Raw genomic sequence first — 21,778 nt, forward strand, 5'->3', positions numbered from 1 at the left:
TCAAGTCCATTCTCTAGTAGGTCTGTGTACCAAACGTAAAATAGATAGCTAGTGGGAAGCAGCCGCATAGCACAGGGAGATCAGCTCAGCTCAGTGCTTTGTGACCACCTAGAGGGGTGGGATAGGGAGGGTGGGAAGGAGGGAGATGCAAGAGGGAAGAGATATGGGAAATATGTATATGTATAACTGATTCACTTTGTTATAAAGCAGAAACTAACACACCATTGTAAAGCAATTATACTCCAATAAAGATGTAAAAAAAAAAGTTTCTTTTGGCTTTATGCTTAAAAGAAACGTGTATGAATGTATATAACATGAATGTGTGTGTGTGTGTGTGTGTGTATTTTACGGAGCTCCCTTTTCATATATAAGAAATAGGGAAGTGGTAGTAAATGTATCCTGAGGATTCAAACAAATATAATAAAGTCATGACATCTTAATCAAATACTAGGAAAAAGAGACCACCTGTAATGATTCAGTCTGGTGGAATTCAATCTACAATCACAGCTCTGCTCAAAAATCTCCAGTGGCGGGCTTCCCTGGTGGCTCAGTGGTTGAGAGTCCGCCTGCCGATGCAGGGGGCGCGGGTTCGTGCCCCGGTCCGGGAGGATCCCACGTGCCGCGGAGCGGCTGGGCCCGTGAGCCATGGCCGCTGGGCCTGCGCGTCTGGAGCCTGTGCTCCGCGGCGGGAGAGGCCGCAGCAGTGAGAGGCCCGCGTACCGGAAAAAAAAAAAAAAAAAAAAAATCTCCAGTGGCTTCTGATCACACATAGAATAAAATCCAATGTCCTTCTCTTGGCCCAAAAAAGCCTTACATGATCTTTCCAAATTAATTTCTGCAATTTTCCACGCAGTAATCTTGAGACACAATGACCTCCTCTCTCTTTCCTGAGCTTGTGAATTTCATATATATATACAGAAACTTGCAGTGGCTCCTGCTCTGCCTGAAACTTTCTTCCTTCAGACGGCCAGCTGGCTCATTTCACTCCCTTTTTCAGGTCTCCCTTACTGTCAGGCTTTCCCCAAACACCATAAAGTAGCACCTCCAATCCCTTTCTGTTGCCTTACTCTGCTTTACTTATCAACACCTGGTCTTGTTATGTAGCTTTTTACTTCTTTGTTTATAATCTGTCTTTCCTATATTATAGTTCCATATGGCAGGAATTTTGTCTTGTTCACTTGAAGAGCACCTGTCCGTGAAGACTGCCTATTATATAGTAGGCCATCAAAAACCATTTATTGTCAGATGCATGGGTTCCAAAGATTGTAAAATTATTTGATTTATGTTGTTAAATACTTTGTTATGTTGTTAAATATTTTGTTACCTGGAGTACCAGGTAAGTATCTTTTTGTTTTGTTTTTTGTGGTATGCAGGCCTCTCACTGTTGTGGCCTCTCCCGTTGCGGAGCACAGGTTCCGGACGCGCAGGCTCAGCGGCCATGGCTCACGGGCCCAGCCACTCCGCGGCATGTGGGATCTTCCCGGACCGGGGCACGAACCCATGTCCCCTGCATCAGCAGGCGGACTCTTAACCACTGCGCCACCAGGGAAGCCCCAGTTAAGTATCTTATAACATAGATGACATGGATTGTATCAGCAAAGTTTTATCTTAATAATTGTTTGCATCTGAGATTCATCATTTGTTCCTTCACAAAATTACCCACTATTAATATGTGATGCAGAAAGAAATAGTCATATGTGAAGAGCTATCTCAATTATGTACATCATACCTACGAAGTATGAGGTGTGCAAAGGGGCAACATAGGGTAGCATAAGAGATCATAATAGTCATTCTTTTATTGCTATTAATGGCGACACCTGTTATTTGCTGAACACTAATGACAGTGCTAATAGTGACCATTCACATTTTTTGTGCACCTCCTTTGTGCTAGGCACTGTGCTAAGAGTTTTACATAGTTTTTCTCATTTAACTTTCAAAAGAAACATCATGTGGCTACTATGATTATGGCTGCCCCACCCCCACTATAAATATGAGCAGATTAAAGCCTAGGGACGTGAAATAACATGTCCAAGAACATGGAGCTGAAATAACCATATGATGCTAATACCCTAGCACTGCCCCATTCTGCCACCCTGCTTCTATTAAAGAATATTATGACATGGAATAAATACTAGGCTGGTATTCAGAAGAACTGGATTCTAGTTTCAGCTCTGAAGTCACTCCCCCATGAGACCTTGTACTTAAAGAAAAAAAATTCAGTTTTTCTCATCTGTAAAATGCAGCACTTGGAATAACTAGATTTTATCACATGGCCTGTAGTACCACAATCACAAGATTGTGATTTTTTTTCAAGGAGAAAAAAAATGTGTGTGGAGAAGCATTAAGTGCTCATTAAATGCATATCAGTTAAATACCATAATTAATAACACTGTGATATATGCATCAAATTTTAGAACTATAAGTACCCATCAAGGTTACCTAGAAAACTACCTCAGTATACAGATGGGACCAATAGTGGTTATGTTACTTGCTGCAGTAACACAAATCAAGAGTGGCTGAGCTGGATCATTAACCACTCCAATCAGTACCATTCACCAAAAGAAAATAAATAGAAGGAACAAACCCTGGATTGTGCAATAAATGTGTCCCATACATACGACATGAAGCCACCCTCTTAAACTATGTTGGTTAACTATTCCAATGACCGTTGCAAACCATCCTTAGGATTTAGCCATGATGTGTTCTAAAGAGCAATTATCTACCATGATGACACAGTTCACAGAATTATGATAGAAAATAGAGTAGGAATCAGCCACTGATTAGCTGCCCTTACTAGGGCTCACTGTTCCTTAGGGGATGCAAGAGAAAGAGATAATATTTGAGAATTAACAAAAAGGGTAGTGTTCACGAAAGGAGCTATAGGCAAATGAGAAATAACCATTAATTCAGGAGGAACAGGTGGCTATCTTTTAAACATGCAGGTTGAGAGAATTACTTACAGTTTCTCTTTACACATGGCACACTTATTGTTGTATGATTTGCCATTTTCATTGCGTACAGGATCAATCTCCCGAGTACAGCTGAGTGGTCCATTTTTCATTTGTTTCCGATACTCAGCACATTGGTCCTGAAAGGGAAGAAGAGAGCAGGCCTCTTGGATGACTTGGTCTGTTGTATTGTTATTAAGTTTGTTAAATAATTTGAGTAAGAAGTTCTTGTCTATGTTCTCTTATAAGGCATGTAACATCTAGGATTGCTGTCTACAGAAGAGGAGGGGCTGGAATCATCCATATTCTAAGACATCTGTTGTCATGGGTAATGTTGCTTTTAAGGTTCTACAAAGGGAAATGATAAAGCTGGTTGGGATGTAATCGCACAAATCAAGGGTAAGCAGACTATAGCCTACAGGACTAATCTGTCCTGCTGTCTGTTCTTACATAAGAAGTTTCATATATAAAACTTGAAGCGCACCCTCATTCATTTAAATATTATTTATGGCTGCTTTCCCACAACAGTGGCTATTCAACAGAGTTGAATAGTTGCGACAGAGACCGTGTGACCCGTAATGCCTAAAATATTTGCTATCTGGCCTTTTACAGAAAAAAAAAATTTTGCTGACCTCTAATGTAGATAGAAGGGAGAAAGAAGTGCTGGGAGAAAGCACAGAATCATGCAAAATGCCAAGGAAGACAGGCTTGAGCAAATTATGAAGATAGAAAAAGGGTCTTAACAAGTCTATCATTTGAGAGTGAGAACTCAGGTTCCTACAGGAGAAAATATGGAAAAACAGAAAAGCCAAAATTTATCAAAGGCAGATATTGGGCCTGTGTCAGATCTGGAGGCAAAGAGATGGTCTTGATATCCCCAGGTCATAAGAATAGAAATAAGGTGGCTGTGATCTCAGGCAGTTGTGTTCACATGCACGAGGAGTGAGCTTACATGCAACACTGTCATGCTGACACTTAAAAAAAAAGTCTCAGGAAATGTGCTAAACACTTGCCTAAATTATTTTATTGTATCCCTATAAGAGTAGTGCTAAGTAAGAAAAACTAGAGTTGAGTGAGATGAAGTGATTTATTCAGTGCTTTGCAAGTCCAAGTGGCATGGGTAGGATGATACCTCAAACTATCTGACTCGAAAACCTGTGCTCTTTCACCATATTATTCTGCCTAGGAACAATAGAAAATATACTTCCAAAAAGTGGCTCCATTCAGGGAAAGAGAGAATAATGAAAGGAAATGAAGAGCATGTGATGCTGATGTGGAACATCTCCACATTTATACCACTTACTCTCCTAGGATCATTTATTGGCCTGAAAGCTAGATGATATAAAGAGGAGTCAAGAGACTGGGGTCTGGTATTCATGTTAATTATTTCCAAGTTTAAAGAAGTCAAAGTGAGCCCTAGAGAAACTAAAAATTGCTCAGATATTACTCTACAGTCTTAAGGGGAAAATCCCCTGTCCTTCCAAGGATGCTTTCCAACTCAGCACTACACACATTCATAGCCTTTGACCATAGGGTCTGCCGGGGTCCAGTGCCATTGAGTTGAGCCCACTCTGGTTATGGAAGTTAGAGGCTGCTCTCACCTCAGCTTTCCCTCTTCTGCCACGTTTGCAACCACTCCGTACAGCTTTTCTCTGATCTTCCTTTTCTTTTCTCTCCTTTTCTTTTCTCTTTCTTGCTTCATCTTCTTTCTGGCTGGAAATTGGAAAGTGGGAGGTAGGGAATAATAGATTACAGAGAGTGGAATGCATTTCTGTGAGTTTCTCATCATATGACCAGATTAGATTTGTATGGAATTCACCGGCATTTATTGAACACCTATTACATTGCAGGTCCTCTTCTTTGAAACTATCAATAGAAAGATGAATTATGTCACATCCTTTTGCCTGGAAGAGCTCTCATTGCAGTAGAAGAAAACCAGCGTTTACATAACCTCAAGCAAGACTAGGTGAGCAATTAGTTAGCATTTTGTAAATGCTCATGTGAACCTCCAGCTGGATTTCTCTCAAATACCTCATGTTCAAAAGGTCCCAAAATAATTATCTTCTCTGCCAAATGTGTTCTTCCTCCTGGATTCTCTTTCACAAAGAACAAAACATTGGAGCCATCCCTAACCGCTCCCTCTCCTTCAGCTCGCATAGCTGTTGCCACAGGACGTTGGTTTCACTTTCAGTGTCTCCTATGTTGACCCACTCACCTTCTATTCTAGCTCCCTTGCTCTAGTTACCTCTCACTGGATTATTGTAATCCCCTACTACCGCCAGCGGTATTCTGAATTTTAGTCCCTTCCTCTTTTCTCCTTTTTACTGCTGACATATGAATCTTCCGAAAGGAACCATATTTACGCCACTTACTCTCCTAGCTGAAAAATTTTAGCAGCTTGCCACTGTATATAGAATTGACTTCAAAATCCATGATCTGGCATTCACAGTTGGTGAAGTGGGTAAGCTCTAACTAAACTAAAATGACTTGCTCTCTTTATGTACATACAGTACAGTTTCTTTAATTTTAGATTTTACTTACACTGTTCCTTCTTCCTCTCATTCCTTCCCATACTGTTCACATATGATCCAAATTACCAGATCTAGTTCTATTCTTCCATAAAACTTTCTATTAACGCTCCCTTTCCTAAACTACCATAACACACTGTATATATCATTTTTCACTTAGCAATTCCTCCTTTGTGTTATATTAATTTATGCCCATGTCTAAACCTTACTGAACTATATGATTTTTGGTAATACTGTTTCATTCAACTTTGTATAACCAACCGTTATACACATTATACATTGTACATGTTCAGCAAATGACTGTTAATGACAAATATTTTAGGTGTACTTCCAAACTTTGTGTAAAGCTATTTTTAGTTTCCTAGAAGTGTGATTGTTTTTTTTCCAAAAATGCAGGTAGAGGCGTTAGATTGATAGTAAAATCTGTGTATGTTCTTCCCGATGGGGATTACAAAATAATCCAGAAAAGGGATCCACCTGACAGCAAAGGGCTTAAGATTTTACCAAGAAAGATGGTGTGATCATTGTAAGGTGCTACCCCAGAACTAATGGAGAATGTAGTGTAATAACTTAGTCACCTATTGCCTATTTCTAGAATTGTGAATCTTAGCCTCTGTAAAGAGAGGTTCACCCCAAAATGCTTTAGAGATCATCATTTGTCATTTTTACATGTAAGGAAAGGACAAACACAATCTATATTATCTTCCCGGCTCTGCCACCCACAGCATGGGCTTCATCTGTGCACTCACAGGACTTCTTTGCACATGGCGCACTTGTTGCCATGGGTCTTGCCATCTGGGCCACGCACAGGATCATTTTCTCGAGTGCAGAAAAGACTTCCATTTTTCAGAAGGCGCCGAAATTCACTGCATGTATCCTAAAAGGAGGAGAAAAGGCAAGAGCTTGGGTATTTTCTTGGAAATTACTTTGTTGGGTCCCTACTAAGTGCTTCCTGGAAAAAAAAAAAAAAAAAAGAAAATGACCTATGAATGTTTCTTTCTGGCAACTGTTTTGTTCAAATCCTAGTAAGCACACAGGACTTAAAAAGAGGTTTCTGTTTCTTTGTCCTTGAGATATAGCCTCCAAATCCAGACTGAACCTGCAGTCACACACAAGCAAGAACCTCTTAATAAACTGGGTTCTCTGCAGACTGGTCACAGTCCTTAGTCAAGATTTTATTGTCCCTCTCTATTATATTATAATGCAATAAAAACACTGCACATGGCATAGAAGTTTAAAGAATTAAGGTTTAGGTAGAACTTTGAAGTTCACCTGGTGCAACCATCTGTACTACGTCTCAATCCCCTTTATGTCATGCCTGCCAAAAAGTGGTCTAATTTGCACTGGAATACCTGCAGTGATGAGTTCGTTACCCTCCAGATAGTTCATTCCAAAATTTCTTAAATCATTCCCACAGATTAGCCATAGTGCTACTTTGGGAGGATCTTGGAAAATATCTCTAATCAACCCTATAGGATCCTTATCCTTAGAGTTTTATTTTTCTAAGATGTCACTGCATGGGATGAATACGTTCTTTCAAACCAGTAAGCAAAGTCAACATATTTTACTTCCCTCAGAAAAATTGAGTATATTTTCCTTCCTGCACGCAGAAAGTCCTTCATATATTTGGAGAAAGCTTTCTTGTCCTTCTCCATAGCTCCCTATGTGCTTTTCCAAGAGCAAAGCATCCCCAGATACTTCAGTCTTTCTGTTCCAATCTGTTTCAGTCATTTGCACCATTTTGCATTCTTAATTCTTCCCTTTCAACATAATATTCCAGGTATGTCCAGACAAGCCCAATATGTTGACAGCTATATAATATCATTAGTTAGAATTCCATTCTGTCACCAAGAGACCTTGGATGAGGGGGTCTTGCCTCTCTGTGCCTCAGTTACCTCTTCTATAAAATGGAAATAATGATAGTATCTGTTTCACACAGTTAAAATAATAATGGCCAATATCTATTAAGTATTCAATATATGTGCTGAATTGTTATGAGAATAATGTGAAATAATGTATATCTACTATATCTACAATGACTGACATCTAGGAAGTACTCAATAAATTTTAGCTTCAGAGTTATGAGGAATTGAGATAGAATAAGCAAATCACTTAAGATCATATAATTAATTACTGGTGGCAAGTAAGACTGAACTTGTGTTTTTTTCTGTATCTTTTAGTTCAAGTCAAAACTCAGTGAGGACAAGAGTGAGTTTTTTCCTAGCTTTCCTTCAAGGTTCACTGCCTGATTCCCTAACTGGTCATATTTAGCAAAAGAAATATGATATGAGAGGATAGTTTATGGATAGTAGCTAATGTGAAATCAGAAATCGTCTGATACTGAAGAATATTTTCTTATTGATGTTGAAAAGGGAAGCATATGAGCTCATATTATTTTTAAATTCAGGCTCACAATTGTGGGGAAAATAACTGTAAACAAACCAATCATACAGAATTCCAAGTGATACTTCATTATAGATTATTTTTAATATCAATAGTTTTTTGATGGGGGCAAGGAAATATCCACAAACCTGGAAAAATCTACCTGGAGTCATTCATTTTGAAACCAAGAAAATATTATTGGGGAAAGTTGCTCTTCTATTTTTCTGCCAACTGCTGACACCAGAGAGAATTAAAGTTAAAGCAAGGAACACACCTGGTTTGACCAAATGTGCTCATCCAAAGCTACATAGTGTGTTAGGAATAATGCTAGATTTGGTGTCAGGAAGTCTAAGTTTGAATTGTTTCTGTTTTGCAGCTGTGAGAACTTTGAAACAGTATGAAGATTCTGATACCAATAGTCTCACTACCTTTGTAAGCAAGTTCTTCCTCCTTCTGGATTTTAAATCTTCATTTAAAAATAGGGCATGGAGTAAATCAGAGGTTTGCAAACTATGGCCCATGAGCAAAATCTGGCCTACCACCTTTTTTGTGTAAGTAAAGTTTCATTGGAACACAGCCATGCCCATTTATCTGCATATCATCCATGGCTGTTCTAGAGCTACAATAGCAGAGTTGAGTAGTTGTGACAGAGACTGAATGGTCACAACCTAAAATATCTACTGTCTGGCCCTTTAAGAAAATTTTATCAACCCCTGGACTAACTAAACCTTGAGTTCTCTCACATAGGCCTTCAGTGATTCCATGAGTTATTTTTAAAGAGAAACTGCAAACCGCATTGTGGTATGAAGCTTCCAAGATAACTACCTTTTCAGCTCCTCTCTTAGGTCTTTTGGATTCAGCTTCTTCTTCTTTTGCTTCTTGCTGGCTATAAGAGAAAGGCAGGGGGAACAATCATTCCTAGTACCCAATACATATTATCCTAAAGGGGAATCTCTCTTGATAGATATATTCCATTACTTGTACACCTATACCAACTTAGCTTGGGAGTAGAAAAGTAAATGTACACCTCTCCATATTGTTCTTCTTGTTTTTAGTATTGCTTAAAGAGTAAGACACATATGCCATGGCCAGACAGTAAATAAATTTTCACTACTCTGTTTATTTTGGAAAACAAAGGTATCGGCCTTCTCCTCAGAAAGCAACTAGGATACTTAAAAAATGACTAAATATTAGCAAATTTTTAATTTGCTAGCACCCAGTGATTACATCTTTGGATTATTCATGACAGTATGTACGCAGAGAACAAAAATTCCAATCCTTATATGCCATTAACTCTGGAGGAGTTTCCTCTTAGCACATGGTCCTCCCTTAATGGCAATTCAGGTACCTTTCAGAACACTGAGAACACTACAAAGAAATGCACCGAGTATATGGCTTTGTAAGAGTAAATCCCCAAACTCAGTGCAAAGATAGCCATCTGCCTCCTAGAAAAAACCTTCAATATCATCTCTCTTGCCCACCACACGCCTGTCTTCTCCGACACTCAGCAGGAGCAGTGACTGCAGGTCTACTCACAAGAAGGCTGCACACATGAAGCAGGTGTTGCCGTGGATTTTCCCATCTGGGCCCTCGATGGGGTCGTTCTCTGTGGTGCAGGGAAGACGTCCGTTCCTCACATAGTTACGGTATTCACGGCACAGCTCCTGCCAAGTGAGGGAGGGTTTAAGAATCAGGTAACTAGGGCTTCCCTGGTGGGGCAGTGGTTGGGAGTCCACCTGCCGATGCAGGGGACATGGGTTCGTGCCCCAGTCCGGGAAGATCCCACATGCTGCGCAGTGGCTGGGCCCATGAGCCATGGCCGCTGAGTCTGCACGTCCGGAGCCTGTGCTCCACAACGGGAGAGGCCACAGCAGTGAGAGGCCCGTGTACCACACACACACAAAAAAATAGAATCAGGTAACTAAATATTGAAAGCTTCCTCCACATTACCCCTCTGAAAACTATGATATAATGTCCCAAACGTAATGGATGCATCAAGAAGACGATGCAGAAGGTTAGTATTAGCCAGATGCTGTTCAGAGGCCTAGGTCACACATTGTTTGGAATATGAGATTGCTGTCACTTATCTAATTATAAAACCTTCAATTTACCCGAATATTATTCTGGGCTAGGCACTGTGAGAGATACAAAAAAGAATGATTTATTGTCCCTTTCGTAAAGCAATTTGTGGTTGGCAGAATAATAGCTCCTGCCCCCAAATTTGTCCAAGTCCTGATATCCAGGACCTGTGAATATATTGCAGGGCAGGGGGGACTTTGCGGATGTGTTTAAGTTAAGGACCTAGAGATAGGGATATTATCCTGGATTATCCTAGTATGCCCAATGAAATCAAAAGGGTCAGTCCTTAAAACTGGAAGAGTAAGACGGGAGAGAGTGAGAGGGAGATATGACTACAGAAGAACAATTAGAGATGCAATGTTGTTGGCCTTGAAGATGATGGAAACAGTCCAGGAGCCAAGGAACATGAACGCCCTCTAGAAGCTAGAAAAAGCAGAGACATTCATTGCAGAGTTCCTGGAAAATGAAGAAAATATGTTCTCAGAGTGGTTTCCTATCCTCCCTACACTTTTGTCTATTATGAAGACAAGTAATGCAGAGTAAGAAGTAAAAAGAAAAGTGATTACATGTAGCAGTAAGTCAGTAAGCATTTAAAAGTCTTCTATCGGGGCTTCCCTGGTGGTGCAGTGGTTAAGAATCCACCTGCCAATGCAGGGGACACAGGTTCGAGCCCTGGACTGGGAAGATGCCACATACCACGGAGCAACTAAGCTCGTGCGCCACAACTACTGAGCCCGCCTGCCACGACTACTGAAGCCTGCACAGCTAGAGCTCGTGCTCTGCAACAAGAGAAGCCACTGCAGTGAGAAGCCTGCGAACCACAATGAAGAGTAGCCCCCCCCTCACTGCAACTAGAGAAAGCCCGTGTGCAGCAACGAAGACCCAATGCAGCCCAAAATAAATAAATAAATTAAATTAAAAAAATAAAAAAATAAAAGGCTTCTATCATAGACTCAGAATTGTGATGTCACTATAGTGGATCTGTAAATATTTACCATCAGCATTCTTTTGAGGGTGCTTAAATATTGGTGCAGGAGAAGGCTCATAAAATTGGTGGAGAGCAATATAAAATATATATGTTTATGATGTGTTGCACATCACAGTCTATAAAAGCTAGGAAAGATCAAGGTGAGGAGATTCAACAGGCCTGGAAGGGGAAGCCTCCTGGAAAAACTGAGAGTATACATACAGGATAAACCCTAGGAAAAACACACCAAGGCACATATTAATCAAACTAACAGAAACTAAATTCAAAGAAAAAATATTAAAAACAGCAAGGGAAAACCAAAATATAACATACAAAGGAATCCCCAGAAGGTTATCAGCTGATTTTTCAGCATAAACTCTGCAAGCCAGAAGGGAGTGGCCGGATATACTTAAAGTGATGAAAGAGAAAAACCTACAACCAAGATTACTCTACCCAGCAAGGATCTCATTCAGATTTGATGGAGAAATCAAAAGCTTTTCAGACAAGCAAAAGCTAAGAGAATTCAGCACCACCAAACCAGCTTTACAACAAATGCTACAGAAACTTCTCTAGGTGGGAAACACAAGAGAAGAAAAAGACCCACAAAAACAAACCCAAAACAATTAAGAATATGGTAGTAGGAACATACATATTGATAATAACCTTGAATGTAAATGGATTAAATGCCCCAAGCAAAAGACACAGACTAGCTGAATGTTTACAAAAACAAGACCCATATATATGCTGCCTACAAGACACCACTTCAGACCTAGGGACACATACAGACTGAAAGTGAAGGGATGGAAAAAGATATTCCATGCAAATGGAAATCAAAAGAAAGCTGGAGTAGCAATACTTGTACCAGATAAAATAGACTTTAAAATGAAGACTGTTCCAAGAGATAAGGAGGGACACTACATAACGATCAAAGGATCAATCCAAGAAGAAGATATAACAGTTACAAATGTTTATGCACCCAATATAGGAGCACCTTAATACATAAGGCAAATGCTAACAACCATGAAAAGAGAAATCGACAGTGACATGATAATAGTAGGGGACTTTAACACCCCACTTACACCAATGGACAGATCATCCAAACAGAAAATAAATAGGGAAGCACAAACTTTAAATGACACAATAGACTAGATAGATTTAATTGATATTTATAGAACATTCCACCCGAAAGTGGCAGAGTACACTTTCTTTTCAAGTGCACATACAACATTCTCCAGGATAGATCACATCTTAGGTCACAAATCAAGCCTCAGAAAATTTAAGAAAATTGAAATCGTATCAAGCATCTTTTCTGACTATAACGCTATGAGACTGGAAGTCAATTAAAGGAAAAAAACTGTAAAAACCACAAATACATGGAGGCTAAACAGTGTGCTACTAAATAACCAAGAGATCACTGAAGAAATCAAAGAAATTAAAAAATACACAGAAACAAATGACAAGGAAAACACGACAACGCAAAACCTATGGGATGCAGGAAAAGCAGTTCTAAGAGGGAAGTTTATAGCATTCAATCTCACCTCAAGAAACAAGAAAAATCTTAAGTAAACAATCTAAACCTACACTTAAAACAACTAGAGAGGGCTTCCCTGGTGGTGCAGTGGTTGAGGGTCTGCCTGCTGATGCAGGGGACACGGGTTTGTGCCCCGGTCCAGGAAGATCTCGCATGCTGCGGAGTGGCTGGGCCCGTGAGCCATGGCCGCTGAGCCTGCGCGTCTGGAGCCTGTGCTTCGCAAGGGGAGAGGCCACAACAGTGAGAGGCCCGCGTACCGTGCGGAAAAAAAAAAAAACAACTAGAGAAAGAAGAACAAAGACAACCCAAAGTCAGTAGAAGAAAAGAAATCATAAAGATCAGAGCAGAAATAAATGAAATAGAAATGAAGAAAACAATAGGAAAGATCAATAAAACTAAAAGCTGGTTCTTTGAGAAGATAACAAAATTGGTAAACCCTTAGCTAGACTCATCAAGCAAAAAAGGGAGAGGATGCAAATCAGTAAAATTAGAAATGAAAAAGGAGAAATCACAAATGACACTGCAGAAATACAAAGGATTATAAGAGACTACTACAAACAACTATATGACAATAAAATGGACAACCACGAAGAAATGGACAAATTCTTGGAAAGGTACAATTTTCAAGACTGAACCAGGAAGAATTAGAAAATATGAACAGACCTATCAATATAAACAGTAATGAAATTGAAATCGTAATTAAAAATCTTCCAACAAACAAAAGTCCAGGACCCGATGGCTTCACAGGTGTATTCTATCAAACATTTAGAGAAGAGCTAACACCCATCCTTCTCAAATTCTTCCAAAAAATTGCAGGGGGAGAAACTCCCAAATTCATTCTATGAAGCCACCATCACCCTGATACCAAAACCAGAAAAAGATATCACAAAAAAAGAAAACTATAGACCAATATCACTGAGGAACATAGATGCAAAAGTCCTCAACAAAATACTAGCAAACAGAATCCAACAGCACATTACAAGTATCATACACCATGATCCAGTGGGATTTATCCCAGGGATGCAAGGATTCTTCAGTATATGCAAATCAATCAGTGTGGTACAGCACATTAACAAATTAAGGAATAAAAACCATATGATCATCTCAATAGGTGCAGAAAAAGCTTTTGACAAAGTTCAACACCCATTTATGATAAAAACTCTCCAGAAAATGGGCATAGAGGGAACCTATCTTAACATAATAAAGGCCATATATGACAAAGCCACAGCAAGCATCATACTCAATGGTGAAAAACTGAAAACATTTCCACTAAGATCAGCAACAAGACAAGGATGTCCACTCTTGCCACTCTTATTCAACATAGTTTTGGAAGTCGTAGCCATGGCAATCAGAGGGAAAAAAAGAACTAAAAGGAATACAAATAAAACTGATACAAGGAATACAAATAAAACTGTCATTGTTTGCAGATGACATGATACTATACATAGAGAATCCTAAAAATGCCACCAGAAAACTATTAGAACTAAGCAATGAATTTGATAAGGTTGCAGGATACAAAATTAATGCACAGAAATCTCTTGCATTTCTATACACCAACAATGAAAAATCAGAAAGAGAAATTAAGGAAACACTCCCATTTACCATTGCAACAAAAGGAATAAACTTATCTAGTAATAAACCTGACTAAGGAGGCAAAAGACTTGTACTCAGAAAACTATAAAACACTAATGAAAAATATCAAAGATGACAAAAACAGATGGAGAAATATACCATGTTCTTGGATTGGAAGAATCAATATTGTGAAAATGACTATACTACCCAAAGCAATCTACAGATTCAGTGCAATCGCTATCAAACTACCAGTGGCATTCTTCACAGAATTAGAACAAAAAATTTTACAATTTGTATGGAAACACAAAAGAACCCGAATAGCCAAAGCAATCTTAAGAAAAGCAGAGTTGGAAGAATCGGGCTCCCTGGCTTCAAATTATACCACAAAGCTACAGTAATAAAGACAGTATGGTACTGGCACAAAAACAGAAATATAGATCAGTGGTACAGGATAAAATGCCCAGAGATAAACCCACACACATATGGGCACCTAATTTACAACGGTGGAGGCAAGAACATACAATGGAGGAAAGACAGCCTCTTCAATAAGTGGTGCTGGGAAAACTGGACAGCTACATGTAAAAGAATGAAATTAGAACACTACCTAACTCTACACAAAAATAAACTCCAAATGGATTAAAGACTTAAATGTAAGACCAGACACTATAAAACTGTTAGAGGAAAACATAGAAGAAACACTCTATAACATAAACCATAGCAAGATCTTTTTTGACCAACCTCCTAGAGTATTGGAAATAAAAACAAAAATAAACAAACGGGACTTAATTAAACTTAAAAGCATTTGCACAGCAAAGGAAACCATAAACAAGACAAAAAGACAACCCTCAGAATGGGAGAAAGTATTTGCAAATGAAACAACAGACAAAGGGTTAATCTCCAAAATATACAAAGAGCTCATGGAGCTCAATATCAAAAAAACAAACAATCCAGTTAAAAACTGGGTGGAAGACATAGACATTTCACCAAGGAAGACATGCAGACGGCCAAGAGGCACCTGAAAAGATGCTCAACATCAGTAATTATTAGAGAAATGCAAATCAAAACTACAATGAGGTATCACCTCAGGCCAGTCAGAATGGCCATTATCAAAAAATCTAGAAACAGTAAATGCTGGAAAGGGTGTGGTGAAAAGGGAACACTTGTGCACTGCCGGTGGGAATGTAAATTAATACAACCACTATGGAGAACAGTATGGAGTTTCTTTAAAAAACTAAAAATAGAACTATCATACGACCCAGCAATCCCACTATTGGGCATATACCCTGAGAAAACCACAATTCAAAAAGAGACATTTACCACAATGCTCATTGCAGCACTATTTACAATAACCAGGACATGGAAGCAACTTAAGTGTCCATTGACAGATGAATGGATAAAGAAGATGTGGCACATATATACAATGGAATATTACTCAGCCATAAAAATAAACGAAATTGAGTTATTTGTAGTGAGGTGGAGGGACCTAGAGTCTGTCATACAAGTGAAGTAAGTTAGGAAGAGAAAAACAAATACTGATGCTAACGCATATATATGGAATCTAAAAAAAAAAAAATGGTACTGATGAACTTCGTTGCAGGGCAGGAATAAAGATGTAGACATAGAGAATGGACTTGAGGACACAGGGTGGAAGGGGGAAGCTGGTGCGAAGTGAAAGTAGCATTGACAATATATACACTACCAAATGTAAAATAGTTAGCTAGTGTGAAGCAGCCGCATAGCACAGGGAGATCAGCTCAGTGCTTTGTGATAACCTATAGGGGTGGGATAGGGAGGATGGGAGGGAGGTTCAAGAGGGAGGGAATACGGGGACATATGTATGCATATGGCTGATTCACTTTGTTGTACAACAGAAACTAACACAGTATTGTGAAGCAATTATACTCCAATAAGGATCTATTAAAAAAAAGAAAGACATATCTGAAACAAAGATATGGGGGAGAGAACAAATATGAAAGTATGATGCCTGGAGAAACTGACACCTTTCTGGGAGTTACTTGATAAAGTCCAGGGATGGGGGATGCATATTTGAAACAGAAGAGTAACAATGGGAGTGGAGAGGAGGAGGAATGTGTTAAGACCATTTGAAAAATCTAATAGGATTTAGAAACTGATCAAACATTATGGATAAAACAAATTTTCAATTCTGAATTACTAATAAAAAGATGGTTCCAGGTAACAGGTAACAGAAAGTTACTGAGAAAATGAATCAGTTTAAAGGCAACATTTTAAACTGTCAACTTCCCCCCCCAAATTATTAGGCTTATACTTTTGAAGCTGTTGTTAGGAAACAGAATAAATAAAGGTAAACCTTGTGTAAGGCTATGTGAGAGTAATCCTACATCTATGTAAAGACAGACTTTGCTCTGCTACTTATAAAATTGTAAAATTATAGAAATGTGAAGTAGATTAAAAATAATTAGAAAGTCAAAGGATTTAATTAATAGTCATAATTGAAAGTGAAAATACTAGTATTCCTCCATAGCTGGGTGCTGACAAAGATCAACTATGATAATATATGTGCTCTTTGTTTTGTAAATTGAACTAATGTGAATGATAGGGATGTTGTACTCTCTTTAAAATAGCTAAGAGGTAGGAATTATGTAACCTGAAATTAGTAAATTGTAAAAATTGATAGTAATAACCTGTGCCTGACAACAGAAATCTTAAGAAAAGCCAAATAAGTTAAACTCCATTTTTAATGAACTAAACCTTAAATTCTGAATTATCATGAAATAAAATTGATACTCAGGAAACTTGTACTTAAGACTTTTTTTCCAGGTTAAAGGTTATATTTATTAATTTTTTAAATTAATTTTTATTGGAGTATAGTTACAATTTTTATTGGAGTATAGACTTACAATGTTTGTTAGTTTCTGCTATACAGCAAAGTGAATCAGTTATACATATACCTATATCCACTCTTTTTTGATTCTATTCCCATATAGGTCATTACAGAGTATTGAGTAGAGTTCCCTGTGCTATATAGTAGGTTCTTATTAGTTACCTGTTTTACATATAGTACTATGTATATGTCAATTCCAGTCTCCCAGTTTATCCACCCCCATTTCCCCTTTGGTAACCATAAGATTGTTTTCTACATCTGTGACTCTATTTCTGTTTCATAGGTTCATTTGTACCATTTTTTAAGATTCCACATGTAAGCGATATCATATGATATTTATCTCTCCTGTCCCAAAAAAACAGGAAAACATTTATGCTAATGAGATATCTAGAATGTTATTGCAGAGAAAAAATGTCAGGGTATAATATAAGAATTTGTGAGAAGATTACCTTTGCAGTTTGTCTTTTAGCCTTTGCTCTTGCTCTTTCTTCTTGTTGACTGTAAGAAACAGGAAAAAAGAGAGACAGAAGAATCTTAATACAGTAGTATAGATTCTTAACAGTCACAGGTTGATCATTCATTGCTTTGATTATTCTCAAGCAACTCCAAAGATCCACTCATAGTAGGTGTAATTTTATTGGGTAATAATTAGAATGATTTACCACATCTCAAGAGAATGGTGTTCAAGGGAAAACCCCTTAATTAATGAGTAAACCTATTTAGCTTCCCAGCAAATATCCTGGAATAGGACTTTCTTATTTGCTGATTCTTTTACATCTGCAAAAGGTGCAGAACTCTTTATAAAGTGGTGATATTTAGCTTCTGGGAGGCAGTATAGCATGGTGATTAAGAAGAAAGTTAAGAAGAAAGACTCAGCAGCCAAATAGAATAAGGAACACAAAAAGTGTCTTAACCTCTCTGTGTTTTCCTCATCTTTAAATGGGGAAATGGAGTGGAGGGATAGAAGAGGTCATAAGAATACTTCTCTCATAGGACTGTTGTGAGCATTAAATAAGTTGATACATGTAAAGCAGTTAGAATTAGTATCCGGTACATAATAAAGTGATTGATAAAAGTGATTGTCATCATCAGCATTGTAAGCATTATTGAAAGTGAACACTCCAAAAACAGGCATATTGGTCTTCCCTGGTGGTGCAGTGGTTAGGAATCCGCCTGCCAATGCAGGGGACACGGGTTCGAGCCCTGGTCCGGAAAGATCCCACATACCGCAGAGCAACTAAGTCCGTGTGCCACAACTACTGAGCCTGCACCCTAGAGCCCCCAAGCCACAACTACTCAGCCCACGTGCCACAACTACTGAAGCCCGTGCTCCTAGAGCCCGTGTTCTGCAACAAGAGAGACCACCGCAATGAGAAACCCGTGCACCGCAAGGAAGAGTGGCCCCCTGCTCACCACAACTTGAGAAAGCCCGTGTGCAGCAGTGAGGACCCAACACAGCCAAAAATGAATAAATAACTTTTATTTATATAAATAAAATAAATAAATAAAAACAACAAAAAAACAGGCACATGATGAAAATGAAATGAGAGTAATAGCTGTTAACCATTTTGGATGAGTAACAGTGTTAGAAATTGAGTTTAATATACTCAGTCTGCAGCATAATTAGATCTATAATGCAGATAATTCAATCATGTTGTAGAGACAAATAATTTGCTAAAACGTTTTCATACGTTACAGTCAACGTAAAAACTGCTCATTGATCAACTTAAAACTTTTTTAAAAGTTGAAAACACTATTTGTATATGATATTAAAGTGTTTAAGAAATGACTATGGAGGGAAGTATGGTTCTTAAGAAAGACAATAGCCTTTGCTAACATATCCATAAAATATGAGGCAATAAAATTTTAGTTGGATAAGGAATTTTTATATTGATGGAACAAACTAAAATAGCTCCAAAATTGTGGGGTTTCTTATACTTCTTTATATGGATACTGATCCAAACTTTACTGTGAGTCTAAGTTGACTATAAAATTTAAGAAGCATTTTCTTTGCATAATGAAAACTTGTCAGAGGAAACAGCAGAGATGACCACTAGGTGGCAGACTTACTTCCTCATCTCTGAAAGATTAAGGTAAAGAAAAACAGACTGAGATGAGCGTAACAGGCAGATGTTACTACCAGAAGTTGATAATGGCTTTGCTAAATAATTATACCCTGTCTACACCCTACATTGAGAAATCTTATCATTTTCTTCATTTTTCCTGGGCCGAAATTTCCATCATTCTCATCTTCTCTGGGCCTTAATTTTTTTCCATCTATAACTTGGGATAATACAGAACCCATTTCATACGGTTGTTGTGAAGATTAAATGAGATTGGGTAGCAAAACCCAAGTATATGCCGATTATATGCCAATAAATGTTGGTTATGATAATTATATGGTCATCGTCATGACTTCCATCTAACAGATTTTTTAATGCTTCCATGGCTCACTTACACTATGGGACAAATCTGCTGGGTTGTATTGCTCTCCACTAGGGAAGACGGAATGACTGAATCCTTTCAGAGATTCTGGGCATCTAGAAAATAGAGTATCCCTTGGGACAAAGACTTAAGGAATACAGCAGACTCTGGTTTGAGAGGACATACCATGTTGTCTATTCTCAAGTCATATTTTAGTCCCCTGTAAATGAGGTATTCAACTCCTTTACAACAAAATCATCATTCCTGAAGCAGCCTTTCTCTAACTATTGCAGAGTTCATCTTCATGTTGTGCCCAAATCTGTCTCCCTGTATCTCTCATCAATTTTAATTCTGTTCCTTGAGGTCACACAGAACGAGTAGAAATAAAAATCATGAACCAACACAAAACAAAAATTCCTAAAATTTGCCATGCACCATAATGATATCAATATATTACATGTAATCTCATGCATTTCCTCTTTCAGCTGATAATCCTTCAGAAAACTAAAAGCAATTAGTATGGTTGTCATAGAGTATTCTCTTCTCTGAAAAAAGGATTCGGAGTTCTTTCTGAAATGTCCTGAAATTATTCTGCATTTTTTATATCACAGTAGTTATCATCTGAAAGCTCTCCACTTGGTTTTGGAGTTTTTTGTGTGTTTGTTTGTTTTTTAGTTCATTTAAATGTGACACACAAGAAGAGGAAAACTGGGCTTCCCTGGTGGCGCAGTGGTTGAGAGTCCACCTGCCGATGCAGGGGACACGGGTTCGTGCCCCATTCCGGGAAGACCCCACATGCCGCGGAGCGGCTGGGCCCGTGAGCCATGACCGCTGAGCCTGCGCGTCCAGAGCCTGTGCTCTGCAACGGGAGAGGCCACAACAGTGAGAGGCCTGCGTACCGCAAAAAATAAAAAAAATTTAAAAAAAAAGAAGAGGAAAACTACACTGAAGTTTTACACTGAAGAGGAAAACGCATTATTCATAATTGTTGGAAAACTGCCCTTAGCAGTTCCCTGTCCCCACTGCCTCAGAAGCCCCAAGCTCTACTCACAAGAGAGCCTCACACATGAAGCAGAGGTTGACGTGCTCCTTCCCATCTGGGCCCTGGATGGGGTCGTTCTCTCTAGTGCAAAGAAGATGTCCATTCTTCATGGATTTGCGGTATTCCCTGCACAACTCCTGTGAAATCAAGGAGGGAAGTTTGAGGTGTTGAACACGGGTTGGATCAGATTGCAAAAACTGCTCAAGTTTATACATTTTTCTTAAATGGCGGTCAGCACTTAGCAAATTTTAGAATAGTTCTTAACTTTGAAGACGTGAATATTTTTAAATGATAAAAGTTACAGACCCTCAACCTAGAAATAGTCACATATGCACATGTGTACATGCACACATATAAACAAATACACAAACCACAAACTGTATCAATGTTTCATACAGTTTAAGGGAATTTATGGGTTCCCTGAACGCCATCTATGGATCCCAGGTCCATATGCCTCTGACTTGTTGAAGAAGGTCCCCTCACCTCAAAGGAAGATGTATTCTCAGATTGCCTTTTATTTTTTGATTCATCTTCCCTGTTTTTCTTTTCTTTTTTTTCTGCTTGGCTAAAAAAGAGTGATTTAAAAAGAGATGAGTAAGAATCATAGAATCTCCAGATTGAAAGTGATCTAAAATACTCAAATATCATTCAGTTATTACAGTTATATATATTATGAACCATGTATGAACTGATGTACTGTTTGGCATATTGATATGTTTGCTAGTGATCTGTCGTGTTTTCAGATGATTTCATATCCCACTCTGCAAGGGTATGATCCTTGTTTCATGTCATTTACACTTTCACGGGAACTCAACCAGTGATTGATATGCAGGAATCATTCTTTGACAATTATGACATTGTGCAAAAATGTGTCACAAAAAAATGCCATTGATAAGAAACAAACACAATTTAAGAAACAAAATAGAATAAAGCTCCAAAAAAGAGAAATGAAGCAGAAAGGACAAAACCCTCCCTCATTTTCCCAGCAGCAGCTCTACTCACAGCATAGTCGCACACATGGAGCAGGGGCTGTTATACATTTTCCCATCTGGGCCCTTGGTGGGGTTAATCTCTTTGGTGCAGGGGAGTATTCCATTTGTCATAAACTTGAGGTATGGTCTGCACGGCTTTTGCCAAGATAGAGAAGGTAATTTGGACACACGTTTTATTCCCATTCAGAGCAGAAGTTTGAAGCATCTACATTGGTAGAAACTAATCTTTGAGCCCAGGATTTTAGTTGTGTTTTCTCTCACATATAAAATTCAATTGAACAAAAAAAACCCTCGTGATTTGCTAAGAGATGGAAACAAATAAGACATAATAGTTTGTATAATAAAAGAGGTAGATAAGTAAACTCCACTATAATCTAAATAGAATAAAATAAGTGCAAACATACAGGTACAAGAAAATCTGAGAACTCAGAGGTTGGGACCATGAAATCT

General features: G+C 38.5%; 1 protein-coding gene and 1 long non-coding RNA gene across 3 annotated transcripts in view; one reads left to right on the top strand and one right to left on the bottom strand.

Moving 5' to 3' along the window:
* The window catches only part of SPINK5 (serine peptidase inhibitor Kazal type 5), a 69,856-nt gene that overhangs the window by 16,862 nt on the left and 31,216 nt on the right, over nucleotides 1-21,778 (bottom strand). For both annotated transcript variants that reach the window (XM_060006858.1, XM_060006859.1), the window contains 9 exons: nucleotides 21,339-21,463; nucleotides 20,820-20,901; nucleotides 20,346-20,473; nucleotides 17,320-17,368; nucleotides 9,395-9,522; nucleotides 8,684-8,744; nucleotides 6,226-6,353; nucleotides 4,550-4,661; nucleotides 2,961-3,088 (listed from right to left, as the gene is read on the bottom strand). In XM_060006858.1, coding sequence (XP_059862841.1) covers nucleotides 2,961-3,088; nucleotides 4,550-4,661; nucleotides 6,226-6,353; nucleotides 8,684-8,744; nucleotides 9,395-9,522; nucleotides 17,320-17,368; nucleotides 20,346-20,473; nucleotides 20,820-20,901; nucleotides 21,339-21,463 — 941 coding nt within the window. The remainder of the gene's footprint in view (nucleotides 1-2,960; nucleotides 3,089-4,549; nucleotides 4,662-6,225; nucleotides 6,354-8,683; nucleotides 8,745-9,394; nucleotides 9,523-17,319; nucleotides 17,369-20,345; nucleotides 20,474-20,819; nucleotides 20,902-21,338; nucleotides 21,464-21,778) is intronic.
* LOC132422017 (uncharacterized) lies at nucleotides 3,215-6,335 on the top strand. Its single transcript, XR_009518802.1, has 3 exons — nucleotides 3,215-3,276; nucleotides 4,799-4,914; nucleotides 6,202-6,335. It is a non-coding gene; the product is annotated as an uncharacterized lncRNA (long non-coding RNA).

Source organism: Delphinus delphis, chromosome 3 (genome assembly GCF_949987515.2).
Source record: "Delphinus delphis chromosome 3, mDelDel1.2, whole genome shotgun sequence".
In the NCBI taxonomy this organism is placed as follows: domain Eukaryota; kingdom Metazoa; phylum Chordata; class Mammalia; order Artiodactyla; family Delphinidae; genus Delphinus; species Delphinus delphis.